The sequence below is a fragment of the Borostomias antarcticus genome, assembly GCF_949987555.1.
Source record: "Borostomias antarcticus genome assembly, chromosome: 18".
In the NCBI taxonomy this organism is placed as follows: domain Eukaryota; kingdom Metazoa; phylum Chordata; class Actinopteri; order Stomiiformes; family Stomiidae; genus Borostomias; species Borostomias antarcticus.
The window spans coordinates 10,294,549-10,317,184 of record NC_140251.1 but is presented as its reverse complement, the minus strand read 5'-3'; the positions used below and the strand labels follow the sequence as shown (position 1 = coordinate 10,317,184).

Below are 22,636 nucleotides of genomic sequence, written 5' to 3'. Positions count from 1 at the left end.
AGAGAGTATCCAGACTGATTTGCGAGTAACAACGTACGCTTGCGACATCAGGATGGTCTCACGAGGCTAGCTGTTAGGATCTCTAATGCTATTCTTTAATTCTCTTTTGGTTAATCGGTCTACACAGTAGTACTTTCTCAGATGTATTTTTAGGGGGTGGAAGTTTGTGTGAGTGAGTGAGTGAGTGAGTGAGTGAGTGAGTGAGTGAGTGAGTGAGTGAGTGAGTGAGTGAGTGAGTGAGTGAGTGAGTGAGTGAGTGAGTGAGTGAGTGAGTGAGTGAGTGAGTGAGGTGTGTCCCCACAACACAGCCCTTTGACTAAAGAGCAGGTCCAAGAGAATGGGACTGCTGTGGTTCTTGGGTTTTTGTCCAAACGTGGGCCCCTAAAATGGATCCCTGCTCATCCCCAAACACAGTGACCACTGTCCGTAGTGCCAGAGCTCCCTCTCTGTCCAGTGATGGAGGTAAATGACCTAATTGATATTCTAAATGTGTGTCTAGCGACTCAAGCCAGAGTATTCCAGAGAACACCAGGGCACACCACAATGTGAGTATTTATCAACTGAGCCACAAGCCCTCCCTAAAGATCAATGCCTCCTCTTTGGATGTGCTGCAGTCTGCAGTGAGGATCAGAGAATAGAGAACATACTGGAATGTCCTTCATCTGGATTCTGTTGGTTGTAACAGTTATGTTTTATAGAAGCCCTGGCTGCCAGGAGTGGAGCAAAGCTGGGCCCAGCTGTGTCAGACGAGTTGTAGTCTATTAGATGTCCTGCTGAGCTTTCTGCTACACTATCCCTGCCTCCTCTTCACAGTCAACCCTCGCAGAAAGTGTAAACATGTCCTTTTAGAAGCTATTTTCTGGTTTGAGGCACAGCTGGTGTCCTCCATGCTTCACAGCAGGCTAGGTAACCCCTGGGTGGGAAGCCAGCAGGCTAGGTCTAACCCTTGGGTTGGAAGCCAGCAGGCTAGGTCTAACCCCTGGGTATAAAGCCTCTGAAATGATAGGTTTATCAAGCGCTAGTTATTTCATTGTAGGAAGCTGTGTGGCTGTTTTGGGGTTTGGCTGCTCTTGATCGCAGTTCGAAGGTTTGTGTTTTATTCACTGTTGATCCACATACTTCAGGCCATTATTTTCTCTTCACAGAGATGGGCTATATGTGTCATGTCTTTAAACTGTAAACATATGATGTCCCAGTGGTGTGTTGGCTGGTCTACATTCAAACTGACACTGTCTGGGCCTTTGTAGTTCAGGTAAGGATGATTTGTTATTCTTTGTGTTCCCCATAACATAGTCTCAGATACTCAGCAGCACAACAGTTTTATTAAGGCTTCATTCATCCATCTGATAATTCAGTATTTATTTTCACTGTACCTTCCTGTAACAAGAGATCTTACATATTGTAGTAATGTAGTAATGTTTCTACTGTTACTCTTGTTAATAATGACATCATCTCGGCATTAGACAACAGGAAACATTGTGCCGTCCTCTATGTAGATCTTTCAAAAGCATTTGATACAGTTGATCACGACCTGCTTTTAAATAGACTATCTAGTATTGGTTTGGATAGAGGTGCTTGCGATTGGTTTCAGGACTATCTGTCATTAAGGTGTCAGCGTGTGAAATTGGGTAACATTCCATCAGATTTCTTGTCTCTTGCTAAAGGTGTGCCCCAAGGCTCAGTGTTGGGTCCTGTCCTTTTCACCATCTATATTAATTATATTGTCTCTGCACTAACTGGCTGTCATGCTCATCTATATGCTGATGATACAGTTGTCTACTGTATTGCGGATACTGTCCAGGAAGCCATTGAGAACCTTCTTTTAATATGCTACAAGAAGCTCTCACCAATCTGAAACTAGTCCTTAATCCTAGCAAATCTAAGTGTATGTTGTTTTCTAGAGCCAGGATTATTGATTATGATAGGCTCAATTTATTAACGGCTTATGGCTCGCGTATTGAGAGAGCCACTGAGTACAAATACCTTGGTTTGTGGCTGGATGATAAACTTTCTTTCAAGTTTCATGTTTACAGTCTAGCATCTAAGCTGTGGCAGAAAATTGGCTTTCCTGTGTTCAGCAGGAAGAGAATGGTTCCAGCTGTCTTCTTATCAGTATTAAACTATGGTGACACAATCTATAGACATGCTTCTGTGACTACCCTGAAACCCCTAGAGTCTGTCTACCATTCTGCCCTAAGATCTATAACGGGTGATAGATATGACACCCACCACTGTGTTCTTTATGATAAGGTAGGCTGGTCTCCTCTCTCTTAACTATCACTGGTATTTGTTTATTTTCAAAGCCATTATTGTGGTAAACGTTCACCATACATCTTATCTCTGTTGGACTGGAGCGTTGGTACCTACCAGACCCGATCAAATGATCGGCTTGTTTTCAGGGTTCCTCGATGACATTCTGAACTTGGTAGAGCTGCTTTTCTCTATGATGTTCCTTATACCTGGAATAAACAGACTCTAAAGCTTGAGGTACTTCCTTCAGTCACAGAGTTTAAATCCATGGCTCTTGACATTTGTACTTCGACCTGTAACTGTTTCTGCTTTACGAGTATAAATAAAGGTTTGAATGAATGGTCTTCTCTTTGGTATAACCCAAACCCTAATTCAAGTACAAGCTAGCCTACAGTATGAATGACCTCTGAACTATGTTGCGGTTCATGGTCTTTCTCTCTCTCTCCATCTCCTCCTGCAGGTTTGAGAGTACGTGTTGAAGATGATGTCGGACGCCAGTGACATGTTGGCGGCAGCTCTGGAGCAGATGGATGGTATCATAGCAGGTGAGCTGCTCTGGTCTCTCCTGGCCTAAGGACACAGTGTGTTACTCTCTCTCTCTCTCTCTCTCTCTCCCTCTCTCTCTCTCTCTGAAAATAAATTATATGTTGTTGTGAGGATGATGTTGTTGAGCCATGGCTGGTAATTGTGGCTTTGTCTGAGGATAGGAAGTGGACTCCCCATCTCTTCCTGCAGATAAGATAAGATAGACAAGATACTTTATTTATCCCCCAGGGGGAAATTTGACATTTCGGCAGCTGAAAATTCCAGAGAATGTTGGAAAGAAAAATAAACGCTAGATAAGAGTATATAGAGTAACAAAAAAGGCACTATGTAAGGGGAGGGTAGAGCAGCAAAATAAGAGGGATATCAGGGACTATATACACATCCATATGTACAGTATCTGTGCAGTATAGAACACAGTACTGTAGGATAGGATATATATGTACCTACTTACATTCATTCAGTATAAATATAACCATAACTATACAGGTGGATAAATCATGGAGTATATCCATCCATCCATCCATCCATCCATCCATCCATCCATCCATCCATCCATCCATCCATCCATCCATCCATCCATCCATCCATCCATCCATCCATCCATCCATCCATCCATCCATCCATCCATCCATCCATCCATCCATCCATCCATCCAGGCTGTGCAGTAGTTCATAGGAGTGTGCCCTGGCCCACTGCAGTGGGACAGTAACTCACAGAGTGGACAGGGTCGGGGAGTAATCCTATTCTTCTGCTATGGTTAATTATAGAACTGACATTTCAATGTGCTGTCAGATCACATGATGTCTTCAGATCCAAGCCCCCCCCCCCCCTCATAGCTCTAGCCTTTATTCTGTCCTCATTAAAGCTCTGTGGCCTGTGGCTATGTCCCAGCAGAGGCTTGCGTACAGCAAAGCCTCCAGAATTCCTCACTTGTCTGGAGTGTTAATGTCTCTAATGGCCTATTGATGTAATTCTATCCACTCTGCTGTGTTCACTGGAGTCAGTCCTCTCAGCAACTGTGAACAAGTTCTAGCTAAATGGGAAACTGCACCAGGAAACAATTTACCAAATAGATACAGTAGCTGGCTTACTGATGAGTATCAAACATCTCTCTGGTCTCTCTCTGGTCTCTCTCTGGTCTCTCTTAGGTCTCTGTCTGGTCTCTCTGGCCTCTCTCTCTCTGACCTCGCTGGTCTCTTCCTCCGATCTCTCTCTGCTCCTTGGTTTCTCATTGGTCCTCTCTGGTCTTTCTCTGTTTTCATCTCTGGCGGTGTCTCCCTCTCCGCAGGCTCCAAGGCCCTGGACTACTCCAACGGGATGTTTGACTGCCAGTCCCCCACGTCCCCCTTCATGGGCAGTCTGCGGGCGCTGCCCCTGCTGGAGGACCTGCGCGGCGTGCTGGAGATGATGGACGCGGAGGAGAGGGAGGGCCTGCGCTGTCAGATCCCCGACGCCACCGCGGACAGCCTGGTCGAATGGCTGCAGGGACACCTGGTGGGACACACACACACACACGCACACACGCATGCATCCACTCTTTCTCCCAAGCACACACCCTTGTTTGTTCAGTCACTGTCTCGCCCGCTCATCTCACACTCAAACAACACATCGAGTATGTCCGTTTGGATAAACAATAATAATAATATAATCAACTTTATTTATATAGCACCTTTCTAAACAAATGTTACAAAGTGCTTTACAAACAATCAGCAGTATACTGAAACACAGGATAAAACACAAACAGTGGAAAATATAAGTCAAAAAGTAATTAAAAATATGAAACTCAGGGAAGATAGCATAAAAAAATAAAATAAAATAAAACTATTACAGCAACAACAAGAACACATTGAGTAAAATCATTATAAAAACGCTTTGATGTACAAATGAGTGTTAAGACGAGATATAAAAGTAGAGACGGTCTTGGCTAGTCTCAGATCCTCAGGCAGGGCATTCCAAAGGTCAGGAGCCCTAACTGCAAACGCCCGGTCACCTATAAAAGCCACGTACCCTCCTCCCATGCCTCATCTAGCTCTGGTCCTCTGGGCATGTCCGTGTGCTACAGCAGAGCCCCCGTATAGCCGGGGTCATCCAGACACGTCCCGTCATGTGTAAACATAGGGCTACTGTTGCTGCATGCTGATTGGATGAGCTGGGAGAGCGGTCTGGTGTTACCGCCCCTTGTCATGAACACAACAACAACAGCAGCACCTGTCAGAGGGCGTGTGTTGCCGGCCTCCTGCCGTGCTCTGGTTGACCTCCTCCGGCTCTCTGTAGGTTCTGGTGTTGTTCTGAGGCATCCTGTTTGGAGAGGAGAGAGAAAGTATTTGCTCTCAGACATCTGACTTCCAGACATACGTGGGTCACGAGCACAGCAGGAAGGGGCAGATACTGTACTGTACAGACACAGGGAGTCGTGTGTGGAACTGGAATTGTGTCTTCGCTTGGCTCCCAGTGCAGCAGCAGTTCAGGATAGAATTGGATTTCTTTAGACAGACAGACAGACAGACAGACAGACAGACAGACAGGAACTTTAATGATCCCCGTGGGGGGACATTTGGGCCTTTCAGCAGAGGGAAAGTACAGCTTCTTAACCCATATTGAACGAGAAATTCTACAACAGAATACAGAATATACAAAGTAGTAAATATACATAAAAGAGAGAGAACAAGGAATATATACATACAGTATGCATAAAAAATAGAATATACATACATACATACATACAGTCTCTATAAATATGTATAATAATACTCATAAATACATAAATACTGTACATGCACATTCCAAAACAGTCAGGAGGTTAGTTTGGTGTAAAGTGGTGTCAGTTTGGTGTAAATAGCAGACCTGGGCCAAAACACTGTTTGGAATCACTTCAGTTCATATCTGTGCTTAATTGCTCTTCTCTGGCACACTGGAACCAATGGGCTGTTTCCCAAAATGCAAACCCCACCCCCCTGACCTGACACTCCGGGCAGATTCATCAATTCAACGATAAAGTCATCGAAAGGATTTCAAATACAGTACAGTACTATTTTGACCTCCCGGTCTGGTGGTGTTGGATGGAGGGAAAGAGGCTTTTCTGAAGAGGAAATAATCCAACTATCGGAGAGCAAACAAGTTGTACATTAATGTCTGTTGTGTTAAGGTCTGTTGTGTTAAGGCTACACTACCTCACCTCAGCTCTCATCTGTCTGTGTCTCCACTGAAACCGCTGCTGAGTGTCGCTGTCCGAGCAGGCGGAGTCGTCTGAGTGTGCAGACTAAGCAAACAGTGTTGCCATCCTACTCTGCTATGTTCCCTGGGAAGGAGAGATAAAGAGCAGGTGGTGTTGTCACTGAGCGCTCTGAAACGAGCCTGGCAGAGAGAGAGAGAGAGAGAGAGAGGGCACGGTGCCAGGAAAATGCCTGTGTGTAATGCTGTAGCTCTCTCTCTGTCACCGTGTGTGTGTGTGCTGTACTTTACTGTAGACCCAAACCCTCAATCATACTGTAGCTATCTCTCTCTCTCTCTCTGTGTGTGTGTGTGTGTGTGCTGTACATTACTGTAGACCCAAACCCTCAATCATGCTGTAGCTCTCTCTCTCTCTCTCTCTCTCTCTCTCTGTGTGTGTGTGTGTGTGTGCTGTACATTACTGTAGACCCAAACCCTCAATCATGCTGTAGCTCTCTCTCTCTCTCTCTCTCTCTCTCTCTCTCTCTCTCTCTCTCTCTGTGTGTGTGCTGTACATTAATGTAGACCCCAACCCTCCTCAATCATGCTGTAGCCCTCTTTCTCTCCCTATGTGTGTGTGGGTGTGTGTGTGCTCTGTGCTGTACATTACTGTAGACCCAAACCCTCCTCAATCATGCTGTAGCTCTCTCTTTCTTTCTCTCTGTGTGTGTGTGTGTGTGTGTGTGTGTTGTACATTACTGTAAACCCCAATCCTCCTCAGTCATGCTGTAGCTCTCTCTCTGTCTGTGTGTGTACATTACTGTAGACCCTAACCCTCTTCAACCATGCTGTAACTCTGTGAGCGTGCATGTGTGTTTGTATGTGTGTGTGTGTGCATGTGTGTGTGTACAGTACTGTAGACCCTAACCCTCTTCAATCATGCTATAACTGTGTGTGTGCGTATTTGTGTGTGTGTACAGTACTGTAGACCCTAACCCTAACTCTCCTCAGTGATTTACTTGTAGGATAAGGTTGCTAGAGGAATATGGGACAAATGCGAAATCAATCACTCTGTCCTTTTAACCATTACACATTCAGTTAAATCATTATACTGTACATTAACTTTTGACATTCTTGAATAGGTTTCCTTTCACTATTGGAGAGGTATTTTCCAAAGCTATCTACTGTACTTCCCCAACCAGAGAACTAGAATGTGTATGACGATTAGTACTCTAAGATGCTAGTACGCTAAGAACCTATTCCACTCTATTACTCAGTACCATTCTCTCCTTCTCCCTGACCTCTGACCCTTGACCTGACCTCCCTCTCTCTGTGCCTGCAGTCCAATGGTCACATCTCCATGGGCAGTGACCACTACCAGGAGCGTCTGTCCAGGCTGGAGAGTGACAGGGAGTCTCTGGTGCTGCAGGTACTGTCTGCTGCTCTGTCACGACTTAAAGACCGTGTGATCTGAATAACAAGTTGCCACTACCTAACACAAAGAGGGGAGCGGGAGCTTTTGAATAAGACGCACGCCCCTCTGATTGGATAACAGCTGATAGGCAGGACGCAGCCATTGGTTGATGGACAGTGGGGGAACAGCTGTAGGACGCAGCCATTGGTTGATGCACAGTACGGGAACAGCTGGACCAATGATGAATGAGTGCGTTGTGGTGTGATATGAGGGTTCTTGTTCAGGAAAGCGTGCATCGCATCGTAGTGACCGTGTGTTCTGGCGCAGGTGAGCGTGCTGACGGACCAGGTGGAGGCTCAAGGAGAGAAGATCAGAGATCTGGACGCGTGTCTGGAGGAGCACAGAGAGAAGCTCAACATCACAGAGGAGATGCTCCAGCAGGTGTGCGACAGCCATGAGCGTTCCGGGGGGGGGGGGGGGGGAACTAACTACCCAGGGCCCCAGTAGGGAGGAGGCCCTTGGAAATCCTGGAATTTGTTACCACAATTGACAGGGCTGCCAAGTGGGGGGGGGGGGGGGGAACCGTCTTCGGGGGGGGGGGGGGGGGGGCTTTGCCTCTTCGTGAAGCTCCTCTGGACACCAGAAGCCATAAAATGAACCATAAAGTTGAGCCATAATCATTGTAAACACTTATGTATCTCTTTGTTAAGGGGGATTTGTCCAAGAAAGGCAGTTATGTGATGGTTCCTATATTATGTGATGTTTCAGGAGCTCCTGTGCAGATCCACGCTGGAGGGCCATAAGATTGACCTGATGGTGGAGGTGTCCAACCTGAAGATGAAGCTGAATGCCTTTGAGAAGGACAGACTGGACTTTGATGACAGGTTCAGAGACAATGAGGTATGGGAGACCGCCAGTGTCAAGCCTCTCTCTCTCTCTCTCTCCCTGTTACTTCTGTCTCTCTCCCTCTCTCTCTGTTTCTCGCACTCACACTCAAACACACAGATTCATAGTGCAACACCTGTTTGAGGGGGGAGGTAGACGCTGCGACCTCTTCGGTTCTGACGCAGCTGTGTTTTGGGGTTAAGGACAGGACACTTCCATTTCGTAGGAATGTTGGCAAGCAGAGAACAGACCAGAGTCTGTGGCAGTGCTTTGTTCAAAGGATATGACTGAGTTGCTCTCGTATATATATACTTGGTTTGTGGTTTTGATTAACCCAAACTGGATAGTGAATTGTAGATGTATACTACTCTGTGGCTGTATGTTGAGAATATACAATAAAAAGACACTTGTTTACTTGGAAGTCTGTAGCGGGTTTCTGGAGCCTGATGAGGCGTGTAGAAAGCTTGGACAGATGTCAAACACGTCATGTTATTGTTGTAGCGGCGCTGACGGCGCCTCCAGCCCACTGGAACACTGGGCTTCTGTCCATGTTCCGCTTCACAGCCGCTCGGGACGGCAGGATCCCTGGCCCCGCAGAAACCACTTCCTCTCCTCCACTCCATTCCTCTCCTATCCACTCCTCTCCTATCCATTCCTCTCCTCTCCACTCCATTCCTCTCCTATCCACTCCTCTCCACTCCATTCCTCTCCTATCCACTCCTCTCCTATCCATTCCTCTCCACTCCTCTCCATTCCTCTCCTCTCCACTCCATTCCTCTCCTATCCACTCCTCTCCTATCCATTCCTCCCTACTCCTCTCCTATCCACTCCTCTCCTCTCCTATCCACTCCTCTCCTATCCATTCCTCCCTACTCCTCTCCTATCAACTCCTCTCCTCTCCACTCCTCTCCTCCTATCCACTCCTCTCCTATCCTATCCACTCCTCTCCTATCCTATCCTATCCACTCCTCTCCTATCCACTCCTCTCCTATCCACTCCTCTCCACTCTCCTATCCACTCATCTCCTATCCACTCCTCTTCAATCATCTTTCCACAGCTGTTCTGGGACAGCAGTTCTCCCAAGAGACAGTAATCTTTCTTCCAGAGCCTCTTTTAGTAATATCCATATGAATCGATGTTCACGGTAGATCTCGGAACACAAGACACATTCCACTCAGCTACATTTGTGGAATTTGAAAGTTGGCTTTAGTTGTATGTCGGAAAAACTACTACACAATGACGTGGAAGATCCAAAGACTGCTTAGATCCTCTGATCTATGAGCCAGCTCCCTAACTTCTCTCCTCCTCCATCCAGTGCATTGTGGGTAATGCAGTCTTTCTCTCTCCTCAGGACTTGGTTGTGGAGATCAGCGAGCTGAGATACAGAGTGACGGACATGGAGACTGAAAGACTACAGTATGAGAAGAAACTAAAATCCACCAAGGTGAGTCATCATGGCTGCAGCCTGTAGAAGCCAGACACATACACTTAACGCAGAGTTTAATATACTTGTAGAGGAAACAACTCACAGCTAGAGTTTTATTTCGTTATTCACTGTCTGTGCTGTTGTCCCTTCTTCTTTTCTGCCAATGTTGGGCATCCTCCCCTCCTCTTTCTGGTGTCTTTCTCTTATGGCATCTCAGTTCTCTTCTCTTCTCTCTTTCTTCCTTGGCTTACCTCTCCTCTCTTGTGCTAGTCGCTAATGGCCAAGCTCTCTAGCCTGAAAATCAAAGTGGGGCAGATGCAGTTTGAGAAACAGAGGAAGGAGCACCAACTGCAGGCCATGAAGGTTGGCTTCTCTCTGGCTCCCTGCTTGGCTTCTGATGTCACTTTCCTTTTGGCTTCCCTTCCTGGGGTATCCCACTTTGTTTTTGTTTTTCAGCAACAATGTTTAAAACTGGTTTGTGTGTGTGTGTGTGTGTGTGTGTGTGTGTGTGTGTGTGTGTGTGTGTGTGTGTGTGTGTGTGTGTGTGTGTGTGTGTTTCTAAACACACATTTGGATGAAAGATTAAAGTCATTGAATTAAAAAAGAATCAGGATTGTGGGGTAAAAAACAAAAAAAGAAGACAAATCACTTACTTCACCATACTGTGGGGTAAAAGGTACAAATTAACTGTACCCAGGAATACCACTTCCTTACACCAAGGCACCAGTTTAAGCATGTCGCCCATTTCTGAAACCACAGGTATGCCTTCGTTTGGGTATTTTCTGCCCTCTTTTCTCAGGAGTTCTGTCTGTTTTGCTGTATCGTTCTTTTTCCCTCTTATCTTTTCTCAACTAATGTTCTTTCTCCAGTCATTCTTCTCCCTGTTTGTTTTGGATAATCCGTGCTTGATGCCCGACCCTTTCATGTTCCTTCTGATCCAGCTATATGAAAAACCTTTCCGTGCTTGCTGAGACATCAACTGTCCCAGATATCAGACACAAACACATACACACCTACACACACACACGCACGCACACACACACACAGCAGGTGTGGTAAGTGTGTCTGTGTGCCACGTCAGCATCTTTGAATGTTTATGCTGTGGTTTGTTTCTGGTGGTTGTGAGTGTTTGAGTGAGGAGGGTGAGAGTAGTGTTGGAGTAGTTTTTGAGTAGTACTGAGGTGGAGTAGTGTTGAGGCAATGTTGGGGTAGTGTTGGGGTAGTGTTGAGATAATGTTGGGGTAATATTGGAGTAGTGTTGAGGCAATGTTGAGGTAGTGTCGGAGTAGTTTTGAAGTAGTGTTGGAGTAGTGTTGCGATAGTGTTGGGGTGGTGTTTTGATGGTGTTGGGGTTGTATTGGGGTGGTGTTGGGTGGTATTGGGGTAGTGTTGGGATGGTGTTGAGATGGTGCTGAGATGGTGTTGAGATGGTGCTGAGATGGTGTTGAGATGGTGTTGGAGTAGTGTTGTGATAGTGTTGGGATGGTGTTAAGATGGTGTTTGGGTGGTATTGGAGTAGTGTAGGGGTAGTGTTGGGGTGGTGTTGGGATAGTGTTGAGATGGTTTTGGGGTGGTGTTGAGATGGTGCTGGGGTAGTGTTGGAGTAGTGTTGGGATGGTTTTGGGGTGGTGTTGAGATGGTGTAGGGGTAGTGTTGGGGTGGTGTTGGGATAGTGTTGAGATGGTTTTGGGGTGGTGTTGAGATGGTGTTGGGGTAGTGTTGGAGTAGTGTTGGGATGGTTTTAGGGTGTTGTTGAGATGGTGTAGGGGTAGTGTTGGGGTGGTGTTGGGATAGTGTTGAGATGGTTTTGGGGTGGTGTTGAGATGGTGTTGGGGTAGTGTTGGGATGGTGTTAACATGGTGTTGGGATGGTGTTGGGGTGGTGTTGGGGCAGTCTCTGACTGCTGTGCCGTACTGACAGGAGGAGCTGGCCATGTTGAGGAGACAGCTGGAGGGGAGAGACGGAGAGCTGAGGAGGCTACAGGATGAGACGGGCTTCAGAACCAGCAACCCTGGAGGCACTGGTGGACCAGAGAGAGGTGGGACAGACTGCAGCTCACCTTTCTGTCTGTCTCTTCATGTTGGTCTCTTAGTGAAAATCATTTTCTTTGGATTGCAAGAATTGACTGTAACAATAATTGATTTTCATATGCAGTATGTACAGATACATTTCAGAATATTCTATTTGCATATTCTATATTATAATTATAGACTATACAGTAGCATACAACATGGCGGACTGTCTTCAGAAACTGCAGCCAGTTTTTGTTTGATAACTCTGTGTGTTTAGTGTTTCACCCAGACGACACTCTTAGACAGAGGCTGAAGGAGAAACGTAAGGCCTGTGTTATTACTGCGTTATTACTCACTCCTGTCTGCATGCCTGGGCATGGCCACCATCCATTTGACCCTGCTTGTCTATAACCCCTCGGATGGCTATTTATATATAACTCTGTCTTTGGGGGTCAGGCTCCACCAAACTGTTTGTTGTATACAGTATGTATTGTTTGTTTGGATCTCCATTAGTTACCTCTCGTCTTATTCAACATCAATGCCGTTCAGAATTACACTGACGTTGACGAGATGAGTTCAGAAGATCACAGTATAGCTATCAGCTAGAGATGCGGTGTGTGTCGGCCCCATAGCAGCCCAGGCTATGAGAGGTAGTGTTGTGTCACCTTTGAGGAATGGAAATATCCTCCACAGTCCTCCCTGCACCTCCCCGTTTCCCACTGTCCCCCAGCCAGGCCGTGTTCTGTGATGCTCCCATCCTGCTGCATCCTCCAACAACAATCACCTCCTCTACCCCAATCTGTCTCTCCTCATCCCCCTCCTCTCACCATTCTCTCCCTCCACCAACCCTCAGCGTGCACTATGCTAACCTTCATCATCATCATAATTATCCTCCTCCTCCTCCTTGTCCCTTCTCATCAGGTCATCATTGTGCCAGCTGTGTGATGGTGAATTGTATATCCTACACACTCTCCCAGAGTTCTAAACAGTGTTCCATGAGAGACACACCACCACAATGATGGCTGACTGTGAGACTGTGACTGTATAGTTGATGGAGGGATAGAAAGTACAGGTAGAATGCTCTAGCTGCAACACCTACTGTATCCCTCTCTAGATGTGCGATCAGGTTGTCAGTCAGTTAGGGATCCCAGCCCTACCCATACCCAGATAAACCTTGTAGACTCTACCCTCTCTGACAAGCATCTCTCTGTTCCCCGGATGAGAACCGTGTAGACTCTATCCTCGCTAAGAAGCATTTCTCTATTCCCCAGAAGAGAACCTTGTAGACTCTATCCTCTCTGAGAAGCATTTATCTATTCCCCAGATGTGGAGGTGCAGAGAATGAAGAAGGCTGTGGAGTCACTGATGGCAGCCAATGAAGAGAAGGTAGGAGACTAAACTCTAGTCATACTAGTGTTCTCATGGTTGGCTTTTCGCTAGCATTAACAGTTAGTATTATGTGGGACAGCATGTTAGTATTACAACACGTACTGTATGACAATACTACAACATGTAAATATGACCACTACTTCCCTGTGCCTCATGTCAGCTGTGTGTCCCTGCAGGATCGTAAGATTGAGGAGCTGAGGCAGGCTCTCCTGCGCTACAAGAAGGTGCAGGACATGGTGATGTCAGTGCAGGGGAGGACCGGTGAGAGAAACGCCTCTCTGGTGGAGGTGGTTGTTGGTTCCACACCCAGGAAACAAACACACCATGACCGACGTTCCCCCCTGTTCTGTTTCAGAGAGAAGCCGAGAGGATGAGTGGGACGAGAGCCATGGCGACGGCTCCAACTCCGTGGTTATGGCCACCATGGTTACCATGGAGCAGGAGAGGCAGGGGCTGGCGGGGGTGGAGGACGATCCCGGGACGAGCCCAGACGAGGTAGGGTGCCGCCCAAACTGACGCGATGTCATAAGCGTTACGCCCAAGGAAACCACAGCTGTCATCCGGCTCCTGAAGCAGCCCGTCATGGCACCTCATGTCTAGACTTCACACTTTTGGGAGGAGGTGTTATTGAGGGGGAGAGTGTTAATACCACAGTCAAATTACTTTGATAACGTTCACTGTCAGTTTGCTGTGGACTTATGCCTGTTTCAATTATGGTCATCAGTCCCCACACCTCTGCTCCCTGACATGTGCCATATCTTAGAGATTGGACTGACCCTATGGAAACCAGAAGTTAATGAGTCTCTGCTGTTGTTTTTGTTTACTGTTGCGTGCTTCCCCCCGTCCATGTGTAGCTGGAGAGACAGCTGGGAGGGGCAGAGGAAGCCTCCCCCTCACCCAGTCCCTCTGTTGGGCTGGGATGTGATCCAGACCGGGAGGCAGACGCGGAGCTGACACACCCTGAGAGGTGAGCAACCCTGAGGCCCGACCTTTGACTGCAGTATGGAAATACTATGGGGCAGGGCCTGGGTTATGTTCTACATGAATGGCGTGCTTACCTGAGTTAAACTAGTCAACTGGTTACCAAATATGTTTCTTAATCCTGTAAATAAAATGCAAATATTAACGGTGCATTAATATTTTTAAATACATTTTGTAAGAAAGTACAATGAAATAGACTTCCTTTTTAACTTGAATCTATTTATCTTCTTAACTACTGAATTAAACGATCTATTTTTAAGTATCTGACAACACGTTTTAAACTAAAGGAAATATATAAATTTGTAGATATTTATTTACCAAAAAAGTAATAGGAAATAGAGATGAGTCAATTAGGGATAATGACAACATACTGTATAGCACGTGCACAAAATGGTCAATGTTAGTACTCAGGAGTCCCGCGACAGGGAGAGGGGCAAAGATGGAGGGAACTGGGCAACCGCGCGCAGATTGGCTTCTGATTTAAGAAGTACTAGTGACAATAAAGAAAAGAAAGAATGACAGTTTGGATCAAATCAAATTAGGTTGTCTGACTCAACTACACCATGTACATTCTAATCCAACTATGTTCATAAATGAACAGGTTCAAGCGTATAGCTTGTAAATAATATGACATACATTTTTTATCCAATTGTAACATTGCTTTTTAAACTTTTTATATTCCAATGATCTTAACCTTCTCTTATAGGGACTTATTTATTTTAATCTTATCTCTAATATGACTATATTTATTCTCGGAATTTGAAACCCTTATATATGAATCAACTTAACCAGGGCTACACTGTGAAGAGAGTTTGTAAGATGTGATGGCTAGGATGGGAGGGGCCTGAACACAGGTCCTTTTAGTAAAGGAGAGTTGATTGCTTGGATTGCATTTCAGCGGGAAAAGGATGAAGGATGCCCAATTTTTTACAAAAACATCTTCACTGCAAGTAATACTTCGTAGTCAAAGGTATTGATCACCGCCAGTGAGAAGCGTCAGCTCCCAGATCGTCTGTGCTAGCATGTCAGCACCTGTCCGTCGGTCCCTGCAGCCTAGCGCGGCGTAAGGATGTTCCTCTGGAGTCTACGTCATGTTCCACTCTAGACAGAGTTCGTGTGAAGCTGCGTGTCCCCTAGGCCAGTTATAATGCAGCGCGTCTCTGGCATGTTGGCGCGCGTCTGACGTCGGCACTGTGATTGGTCTTTGTCCCTCCAGATCCCCTGAGGTCACCAAGACAGGCAGTCAGGAAGAGCTGGATAGCAGAAACGGTGAACAGGTAAGCAGACACGTGAGAGATGAGATGAGGATTGCTTCGTTCTAATAAACATTGCAGCATTTCTGTATGACTTCCATCATTAACCCTCCATGTCATTCTGTCTGTCTCAGAACGCATCGCCGCCCGATCAGAAGCCAGCAGAGGTTGGTGTGTCTGAAACTGTCCTCTAGAGACATACAACACAGACATACACTCTTTCCTGATAGATTATTTTCTCTTCTTATCTTATCTTCATAACATTCTTCTCCCTATCGTCTCTGGCTCTTCTGTCCGTCAGAGGGCTGGGAGTCAGCTGCTTCTGATCAAGGTTAGCATCCTCAGTGGCTGTGACCCGTGACCTTTCGGCTTTCCTTCCTGACCCTCAGCCTATCACTGCTAGTCTGTTCACCAAGCCAGGGCATCCAGCAGGGGTGAGGTGGTGGGTTTATCTGAACCCTGTCTCCTCCTGTCTCCTCCTGTCTCCTCCTGTCTCCTCCTGTTGTCTCTCAGAACAAAGCCTGTGAGGAGATGAGTAAGATCAGCAACCGGCCTCCCAAACCTCCCTCCTCCTCCTCCTCCTCCTCCTCCTCGGCCCTCGTCACCTCGGAGGACGACAGCTTCGGCAGCAGGAAGGCTCGCTCCTCCTTCGGCCGGGGCTTCTTCAAGCTCCGCGGGGGGAAGAGGACGGCCAGCACCCCCAACCTGGGTAGGCGTGGCCTGGACTGGCTTGGGGATCTGCTGAGGAGTCTGCAGGCTTTTGACAGAATGACAGACGTTGGCTGGACAGAATGGCAGAAAGCTATTTGAAAGCGCTTGTTGATTTGGTTCATTTTTGCAGGCCTGGCAAGCTTTATGTACACCGCCTTTAAAACGTTGTGTTCCCTCCGCCCACACACCCATACGCCAACACCATCATTAGCTTCCCGCGCTAAAAACGTACTCCCCGCTTAATTATGAGGCTGGCTCTGCAGTACTGTATGTGCTCTCTGTGTGTGTGTGTGTGCGTGCGTGCGTGCGTGCATGCGTGTGTACACATGTGGCCCCATCCTCCATCTTTACTGTTCCTGTGTTGCTTCCCCTGTGCTGACCTCTGCCCTCTGTCTCATCGTCCCTGTCTTGTCTGGCCGTGTCCCGTCTGCTCTGTGTAACACCTGAAGACCGCGGCCGGAGTGCGAGCGCCCCTATGCTAGGTACAGTACAGGCACAGGGCAGGGCTACAGTATGACCTCACTGGGAGAACAACACTTAAACACCCTCTCTCTGTCCAAAAAACGCCTCCTTCATCCTCTGACGTTCTCCTCTCCCCCAGAGTTGCAGTCTGCCCTCAGTTAATCCCTGGTTGTGAGGGGCAGGAGCCACAATTGTGGACACTTTGGCTCCTTTCCACTCTGTAATTCCACAGTAGCTGCAGTGGATGTTCTCGCATACAGCCACACCCAGGACACCAGCATCTGATCCCAGTCAAGCTGCTCTTTAGGAGTAGATTTGTCTGGAGGACATCAAAGCCCAGTGTGTTTTGTATGTTTGTTCCGTGTGTCCGCATGTCTGCTGTGCTGTATGCGGTCATCTGTCCCTGTCTAACCCCCCCACACTCCTACACACACATACACAAACACAGACGCCAACACACACACGCACGCCCGCATGCACACACACACCAAACCATACCCACTTCTTTATGACCTTATAGCCATCTGTAAACACACTCTCCTGTGGCTGTCTCAACTTGAGGCTCTTTTCTCTCAAATAGTATTCTCAAATAGTATTTTCCTTCTGGGACACCTATAATATTGTGATCAGATATCATCCACCTACTGGGTTGATCATATCTTCAGATGTCATCCACCTACTGGGTTGATCATATCTTCAGATATGTATTTACTGTATCTGGAGGACAATATAGTGATGCATGGCTAGGGTTTTAGGTTTCTATATATGTAAAGAATAGCACTCAACATTGCATGCTGAACCAGTAGAATATTATCATTTGACCCATCCCCTTCTGGGAGTTGTCATGCTTCTGCCTCTGGGTTTCTAGTCTGGGGAGGGTCTAGTCTGGGGGTCTAGTCTGTGGGGGTCTAGTTTGAAAGGGTCTAGTCTGAGGGGGTCTAGTTTGAGAGGGTCTAGTCTGTGGGGGTCTAGTTTGAGGGGGTCTAGTCTGGAGGGGGTCTAGTTTGAGGGGGTCTAGTTTGAGGGGGTCTAGTCTGGAGGGGGTCTAGTTTGAGGGGGTCTAGTCTGGAGGGGGTCTAGTTTGAGGGGGTCTAGTCTGTGGGGGTCTAGTTTGGAAGGGTCTAGTCTGGAGGGGGTCTGGTTTGAGAGGGTCTAGTCTGTGGGGGGTCTAGTTTGGAAGGGTCTAGTCTGGAGGGGGTCTAGTTTGAGGGGGTCTAGTCTGTGGGGGTCTAGTTTGGAAGGGTCTAGTCTGGAGGGGGTCTAGTTTGAGGGGGTCTAGTCTGGAGGGGGTCTGGTTTGAGAGGGTCTAGTCTGGAGGGGGTCTAGTTTGAGGGGATCTAGTCTGGAGGGGGTCTAGTTTGAGGGGGTCTAGTCTGGAGGGGGTCTGGTTTGAGAGGGTCTAGTCTGTGGGGGGTCTAGTTTGAGGGGGTCTAGTCTGTGGGCGTCTAGTTTGAGGCTGCTGTTGCTAAGGGGATCCTGTCTCTCCCACCATGGTGCTGACGTCCTGTCCTGCCTTGTTTGTCCAGCTGAGACAGAACGGGAACAGGGCACTGAGCATCTGGACCTGGCAGGCCTTCCCCAGCGGTCAGCCACCAGCGACAGCACACAGACTCTTCCCACGTCCCCAGATGGAAAGAAGAAGTCCAAGGGAATCAAGAAGCTGTTTGGGAAGTGAGTGGGGTTTAATGTGACTGGAGAAGTCTTCTCTGTTTTGAGAAATGCACTTAGCCAAGACGTCATAAGAGGAGGGCACGGCGTGTTGTTTGGATTTGTGCTTTATGTGCCTTGGGGGCATGGTGAGTGCTGAGTTATGTTCGTTGTCTGTGTCTCGACATGACTGTGCGGTTTTCCTTCAGGCTGAGGAGGAGTCAGTCCACCAACTTCAACCTGGATGATAACCTATCAGATGGCGAGTTCAAGAGGGGTGGAGTCAGAGCCACAGCGGGCCCCAGACTGGGCTGGTCCAGAGACCTGCAGCGAAACAAGTTAGTCTGTCTGTCTGCTCTAACCCTGAGTTTGGAGATCAGGGTGTCTGTCTGTCTGCTTTAACCCTGAGTTTGGAGATCAGGGTGTCTGTCTGTCTGCTTTAACCCTGAGTTTGGAGATCAGGGTGTCTGTCTGTCTGCTCTAACCTTGAGTTTGCAGGTTAGAGTTGTGCCCCAGGAGTGTAAGGTGTAATGCTGTTCTTGAACACCTGCTTGACTTGGTCTTGACTGTCTGTGTTAGTAATGAGGCTGTGATTCTCTGTGAGACTCTGTGATTTGGAAGATGAAAACTATAACATGAGGGATTTTAACACAACCAACACACCCTGAATGAACTGCACAGCAGTACAGTGTGTGTTTGTCAGGATGAGCTGAGCGGGAAGTTATAAGATGTTATATTTAGCTAATATATGCTCTTTCCTCTGTCTCTGTCTCTCTCTCCCTCTCTCTCTCCCCCTCTCTACCTCTCTCTCCACCCCAGTGAGATGGACGCCCCGTTTGCGCGGTGGTCACGGGAGCAGGTGTGTGATTGGTTGCAGGAACAGGGGCTGGGCCTGTACCTGAACATGGCGCGGGTGTGGATCTCGTCCGGACAGACGCTGCTGCAGGCCTCCCAGCAGGACCTGGAGAGGGTGAGTCGGCCCTGCAAAGGACTCATGACACACAGTACTCTATATATAGACTGAGATACTCTATACAGACTGAGATCCTCTATATACAGACTGAGATCCTCTATATACAGACTGAGATACTCTATATACAGACTGAGATCCTCTATATACAGACAGAGATCCTCTATATACAAACTGAGATCCTCTATATACAGACTGAGATCCTCTATATACAGACTGAGATCCTCTATATACAGACTGAGATACTCTATATACAGACTGAGATCCTCTATATACAGACAGAGATCCTCTATATACAGACTGAGATACTCTATATACAGACTGAGATACTCTATATACAGACTGAGATACTCTATATACAGACTGAGATACTCTATATACAGACTGAGATCTTCTATATACAGACTGAGATACTCTATATACAGACTGAGATCCTCTATATACAGACTGAGATCCTCTATATACAGACTGAGATCCTCTATATACAGACTGAGATACTCTATACAGACTGAGATCCTCTATATACAGACTGAGATAGTCTATATACAGACTGAGATACTCTATATACAGACTGAGATCCTCTATATACAGACTGAGACACTCTATATACAGACTGAGACACTCTATATACAGACTGAGACACTCTATATACAGACTCAGAACAGACTCCACTCGAGACTCGGAGAGACTTAATACAGACTCAGGACAGACTTAGGACAGGGATAGAGAGGGGACAGGACAGAGAGAGAAAACAACAACAACAACAACAACATCTCACTACAGAGATCATGGATATATATAATATCCAGTGTTTGTTCTAATTGTGTGACAGAGATCCGTTATTAGAGGGAAGGGCAGTGGTACTAATAGTAGGATTGTGTCATGAGGGCACCTGGTGTACTGTAGAGTTAGCTGACAGCTCTGTTCATGACTCAAACAGCCTCTGTAAAACATGGCATGGATAACGTAGCAGTGTTAATTTTGACGGCAAATTTTGATTTAGTTTTAGTCATAGTCTTTTGACTAAAATGCTACTGTATTTAGTTGTAGTCATATTTTAGTCAGCTGAATTGTTTAAGTTTTAGTCTAGTTTTAGTTGACTAAATAGCATTAAGTAGATTTAGTCAAATAAAATTGAAAGGGTTTAATTAAAGTGTAAGGCATTATTTAACCATTTCTCTAGAATTTCCAAACTCATATACTCCTGGAGGAAACATTCATTAGATTGATGGACAAAGCTACTGAATTACATTTCTATGCGCTCTCCTTGCCTGTGTTTGAGCTTTTTCAGCTTGAGCTATGACTTTCACAGAAATCTCAACATTCTGAATGGATCACTTCCCAAATTGTCCCTCCCTAACATTTTTGTCTAGTTTTTATTTGTTGACGAAAATGTCAATAGATTTCATCATAGTTTTTGTCATCATAAATTACTTTTTATTTGGTTATTGTATCATGACAATAACTAAATAAAGGTCGTTGACAAATAATTTCATCATAATTTTGGTAGATGAAATGAACCCTGTAACATAGCCGGCATAATATTCAGCTCCACTGCGCTGCCTCTCTCACTGCTGACCGTACTGGGCTGCACTCGCGGAGAGCGTTTTGCCAAATGGATGGAAGTAATCGTCATTGTCAGGCTAACTGTGTCAGAGTTCTGCCCCGGGATGAGTGATATAAAACACTCTGTCTCTGTCTCTGTCCCTGTGTGTGTGTGTGTTTGTGTATGTCTTTGTGTGTTCATGTGCGTGTGTGTGTGTGCGTGTGTGTGTAGGAGCTGGGCATCAAGCACCCGCTCCACAAGAAGAAGCTGCAGCTGGCCCTGCAGGCCCTGGGCTCAGAGGAGGAGGACAACAAGAGCAAGCTGGACTACAGCTGGGTGACCCGTCAGTACCAGCCCCGCCTCTGATCTGAATTAGAGATATGGGTCCTATACATCCATATCCGTCCATATCTAAAGTTTGGTTCTGAACCATATCATCAAACTATATGTTTGATATATGTTTGATGAATAGATTTTAAATCATGATAATTCACTGGCAGGTTTGACAGATTTTACTGTGATTTTGATCTCCCCCTCCTCTCCCAGGGTGGCTGGATGACATCGGTCTGCCTCAGTACAAGACCCAGTTTGATGAGGGCAGGGTGGACGGACGCATGCTGCACTACATGACAGTGGTGAGACAGACAGACAGACAGACAGACAGACAGACAGACAGACAGACAGACAGACAGACAGGCAGGCAGGCAGGCAGGCAGGCAGATGCAGGCAGACAGGCAGGCAGGCAGGCAGGCAGGCAGGCTAACAGACAAGTATTCAGACAGACAAGACAGATAGGCAGGCAGGTAGACAGGTATTCTGACAGATAGACAGGTTAGCAGACAGGTATTCTGACAGACAGGCAGACAGTTATTCAGACAGACAGGCAGGCAGATAGGTATTCAGAGACAAGCAAGTCTCCGAATCACCACACTGTCATGTCACATCAGGTTGATGGAGCAGACAGCTGGGCAGTGTGGAGGCGTGACTACATACTGTGAAGTGCTGTTGAGGATCAAAGTGCACTAATATTTTATTCCACGTCTCTAGCTGAATCACTGGTGTTCCTTCAGATGTTTGTGACAGAACTTACTCGATTAGTAGTTTAGCAATTAAAGTCAAATTAACCCTCCATTTTTCATTGCTATTTTCAGTCTTGGAGTTGTATGTCTAGATCGTTTTCACTTTGCCCCCTGACCCTAACCCTAACCCCTGCCTCCCCCAGGATGACCTCCTGTCTCTGAAGGTGGGTAGTGTCCTGCACCACCTCAGCATTAAGAGAGCCATCCAGGTTCTACGGCTCAACAACTATGAGCCCAACTGTCTACGTCGCCGCCCCTCCGATGAGGTACGACCGCCAGCTTCACTAAGACTAACCAATCACGTGCTTCACCTATTTACTGCACTTAGGGAAGAATAAGCAGATACTGAGCATCTTGAAAAAAATGTATTAATATTATCACCATTCTATGAGGACATAAGCTACTGCACACTAGCGTATGAATACAGTACAAGTAATGTTGTTTGTTTGATCACTTTCCTCCACTGTGTTCCTGTGTCCCGCCCCCTGCTATCTGCCCCCCCCTCCTCTCTGCCCTGCCCCCTGCTATCTGCCCCGCCCCCTCCTCTCTGTTCTGCCCCACCCCCTCCTCTCTGCCCCGTGCCCTGCTCTCTGCCCTGCCCCACCCCCTCCTCTCTGCCCCCCAGAACAACATCACTCCAGCGGAGATCTCCCAGTGGACCAATCACAGGGTGATGGAGTGGCTGCGGTCGGTGGACTTGGCGGAGTACGCCCCCAACCTGCGGGGCAGTGGCGTGCACGGGGGGCTCATGGTGAGGGCAGGGGGGGGGGGGTGAAGATGTTGTTTGAAGGGGGGAGAAAAGAGGAAAAGGGGGAGTGAAGACCAAAGGTACTTTAACAACCATTTGTTGTAAGACCGAATGATTGAGATGAGTGGATAGAGAAAGTACAGGGCAAGTGTCTAGACTTCCAGCGG

At 47.0% G+C, this 22,636-nt stretch overlaps 1 protein-coding gene across 1 annotated transcript in view; it reads left to right on the top strand.

Annotated features, from left to right (window-relative positions):
- Positions 1 to 2,731: 2,731 nt before the first annotated feature.
- The window catches only part of ppfibp1b (PPFIA binding protein 1b), a gene marked incomplete at its 5' end in the record, with an annotated part of 21,168 nt that continues 1,263 nt past the window's right edge, over positions 2,732 to 22,636 (top strand). Inside the window, 24 exons of the mRNA XM_084452749.1 lie at positions 2,732 to 2,795; positions 4,085 to 4,290; positions 7,289 to 7,375; positions 7,688 to 7,801; positions 8,129 to 8,260; positions 9,597 to 9,689; positions 9,942 to 10,034; positions 11,592 to 11,709; positions 11,961 to 12,005; positions 13,008 to 13,069; positions 13,249 to 13,333; positions 13,428 to 13,567; positions 13,927 to 14,039; positions 15,270 to 15,330; positions 15,441 to 15,473; positions 15,820 to 16,015; positions 16,467 to 16,499; positions 18,006 to 18,150; positions 18,336 to 18,464; positions 18,946 to 19,096; positions 20,874 to 20,985; positions 21,189 to 21,277; positions 21,865 to 21,987; positions 22,347 to 22,472. Coding sequence (XP_084308875.1) covers positions 2,732 to 2,795; positions 4,085 to 4,290; positions 7,289 to 7,375; positions 7,688 to 7,801; positions 8,129 to 8,260; positions 9,597 to 9,689; positions 9,942 to 10,034; positions 11,592 to 11,709; positions 11,961 to 12,005; positions 13,008 to 13,069; positions 13,249 to 13,333; positions 13,428 to 13,567; positions 13,927 to 14,039; positions 15,270 to 15,330; positions 15,441 to 15,473; positions 15,820 to 16,015; positions 16,467 to 16,499; positions 18,006 to 18,150; positions 18,336 to 18,464; positions 18,946 to 19,096; positions 20,874 to 20,985; positions 21,189 to 21,277; positions 21,865 to 21,987; positions 22,347 to 22,472 — 2,550 coding nt within the window. The remainder of the gene's footprint in view (positions 2,796 to 4,084; positions 4,291 to 7,288; positions 7,376 to 7,687; positions 7,802 to 8,128; positions 8,261 to 9,596; positions 9,690 to 9,941; positions 10,035 to 11,591; positions 11,710 to 11,960; positions 12,006 to 13,007; positions 13,070 to 13,248; positions 13,334 to 13,427; positions 13,568 to 13,926; positions 14,040 to 15,269; positions 15,331 to 15,440; positions 15,474 to 15,819; positions 16,016 to 16,466; positions 16,500 to 18,005; positions 18,151 to 18,335; positions 18,465 to 18,945; positions 19,097 to 20,873; positions 20,986 to 21,188; positions 21,278 to 21,864; positions 21,988 to 22,346; positions 22,473 to 22,636) is intronic.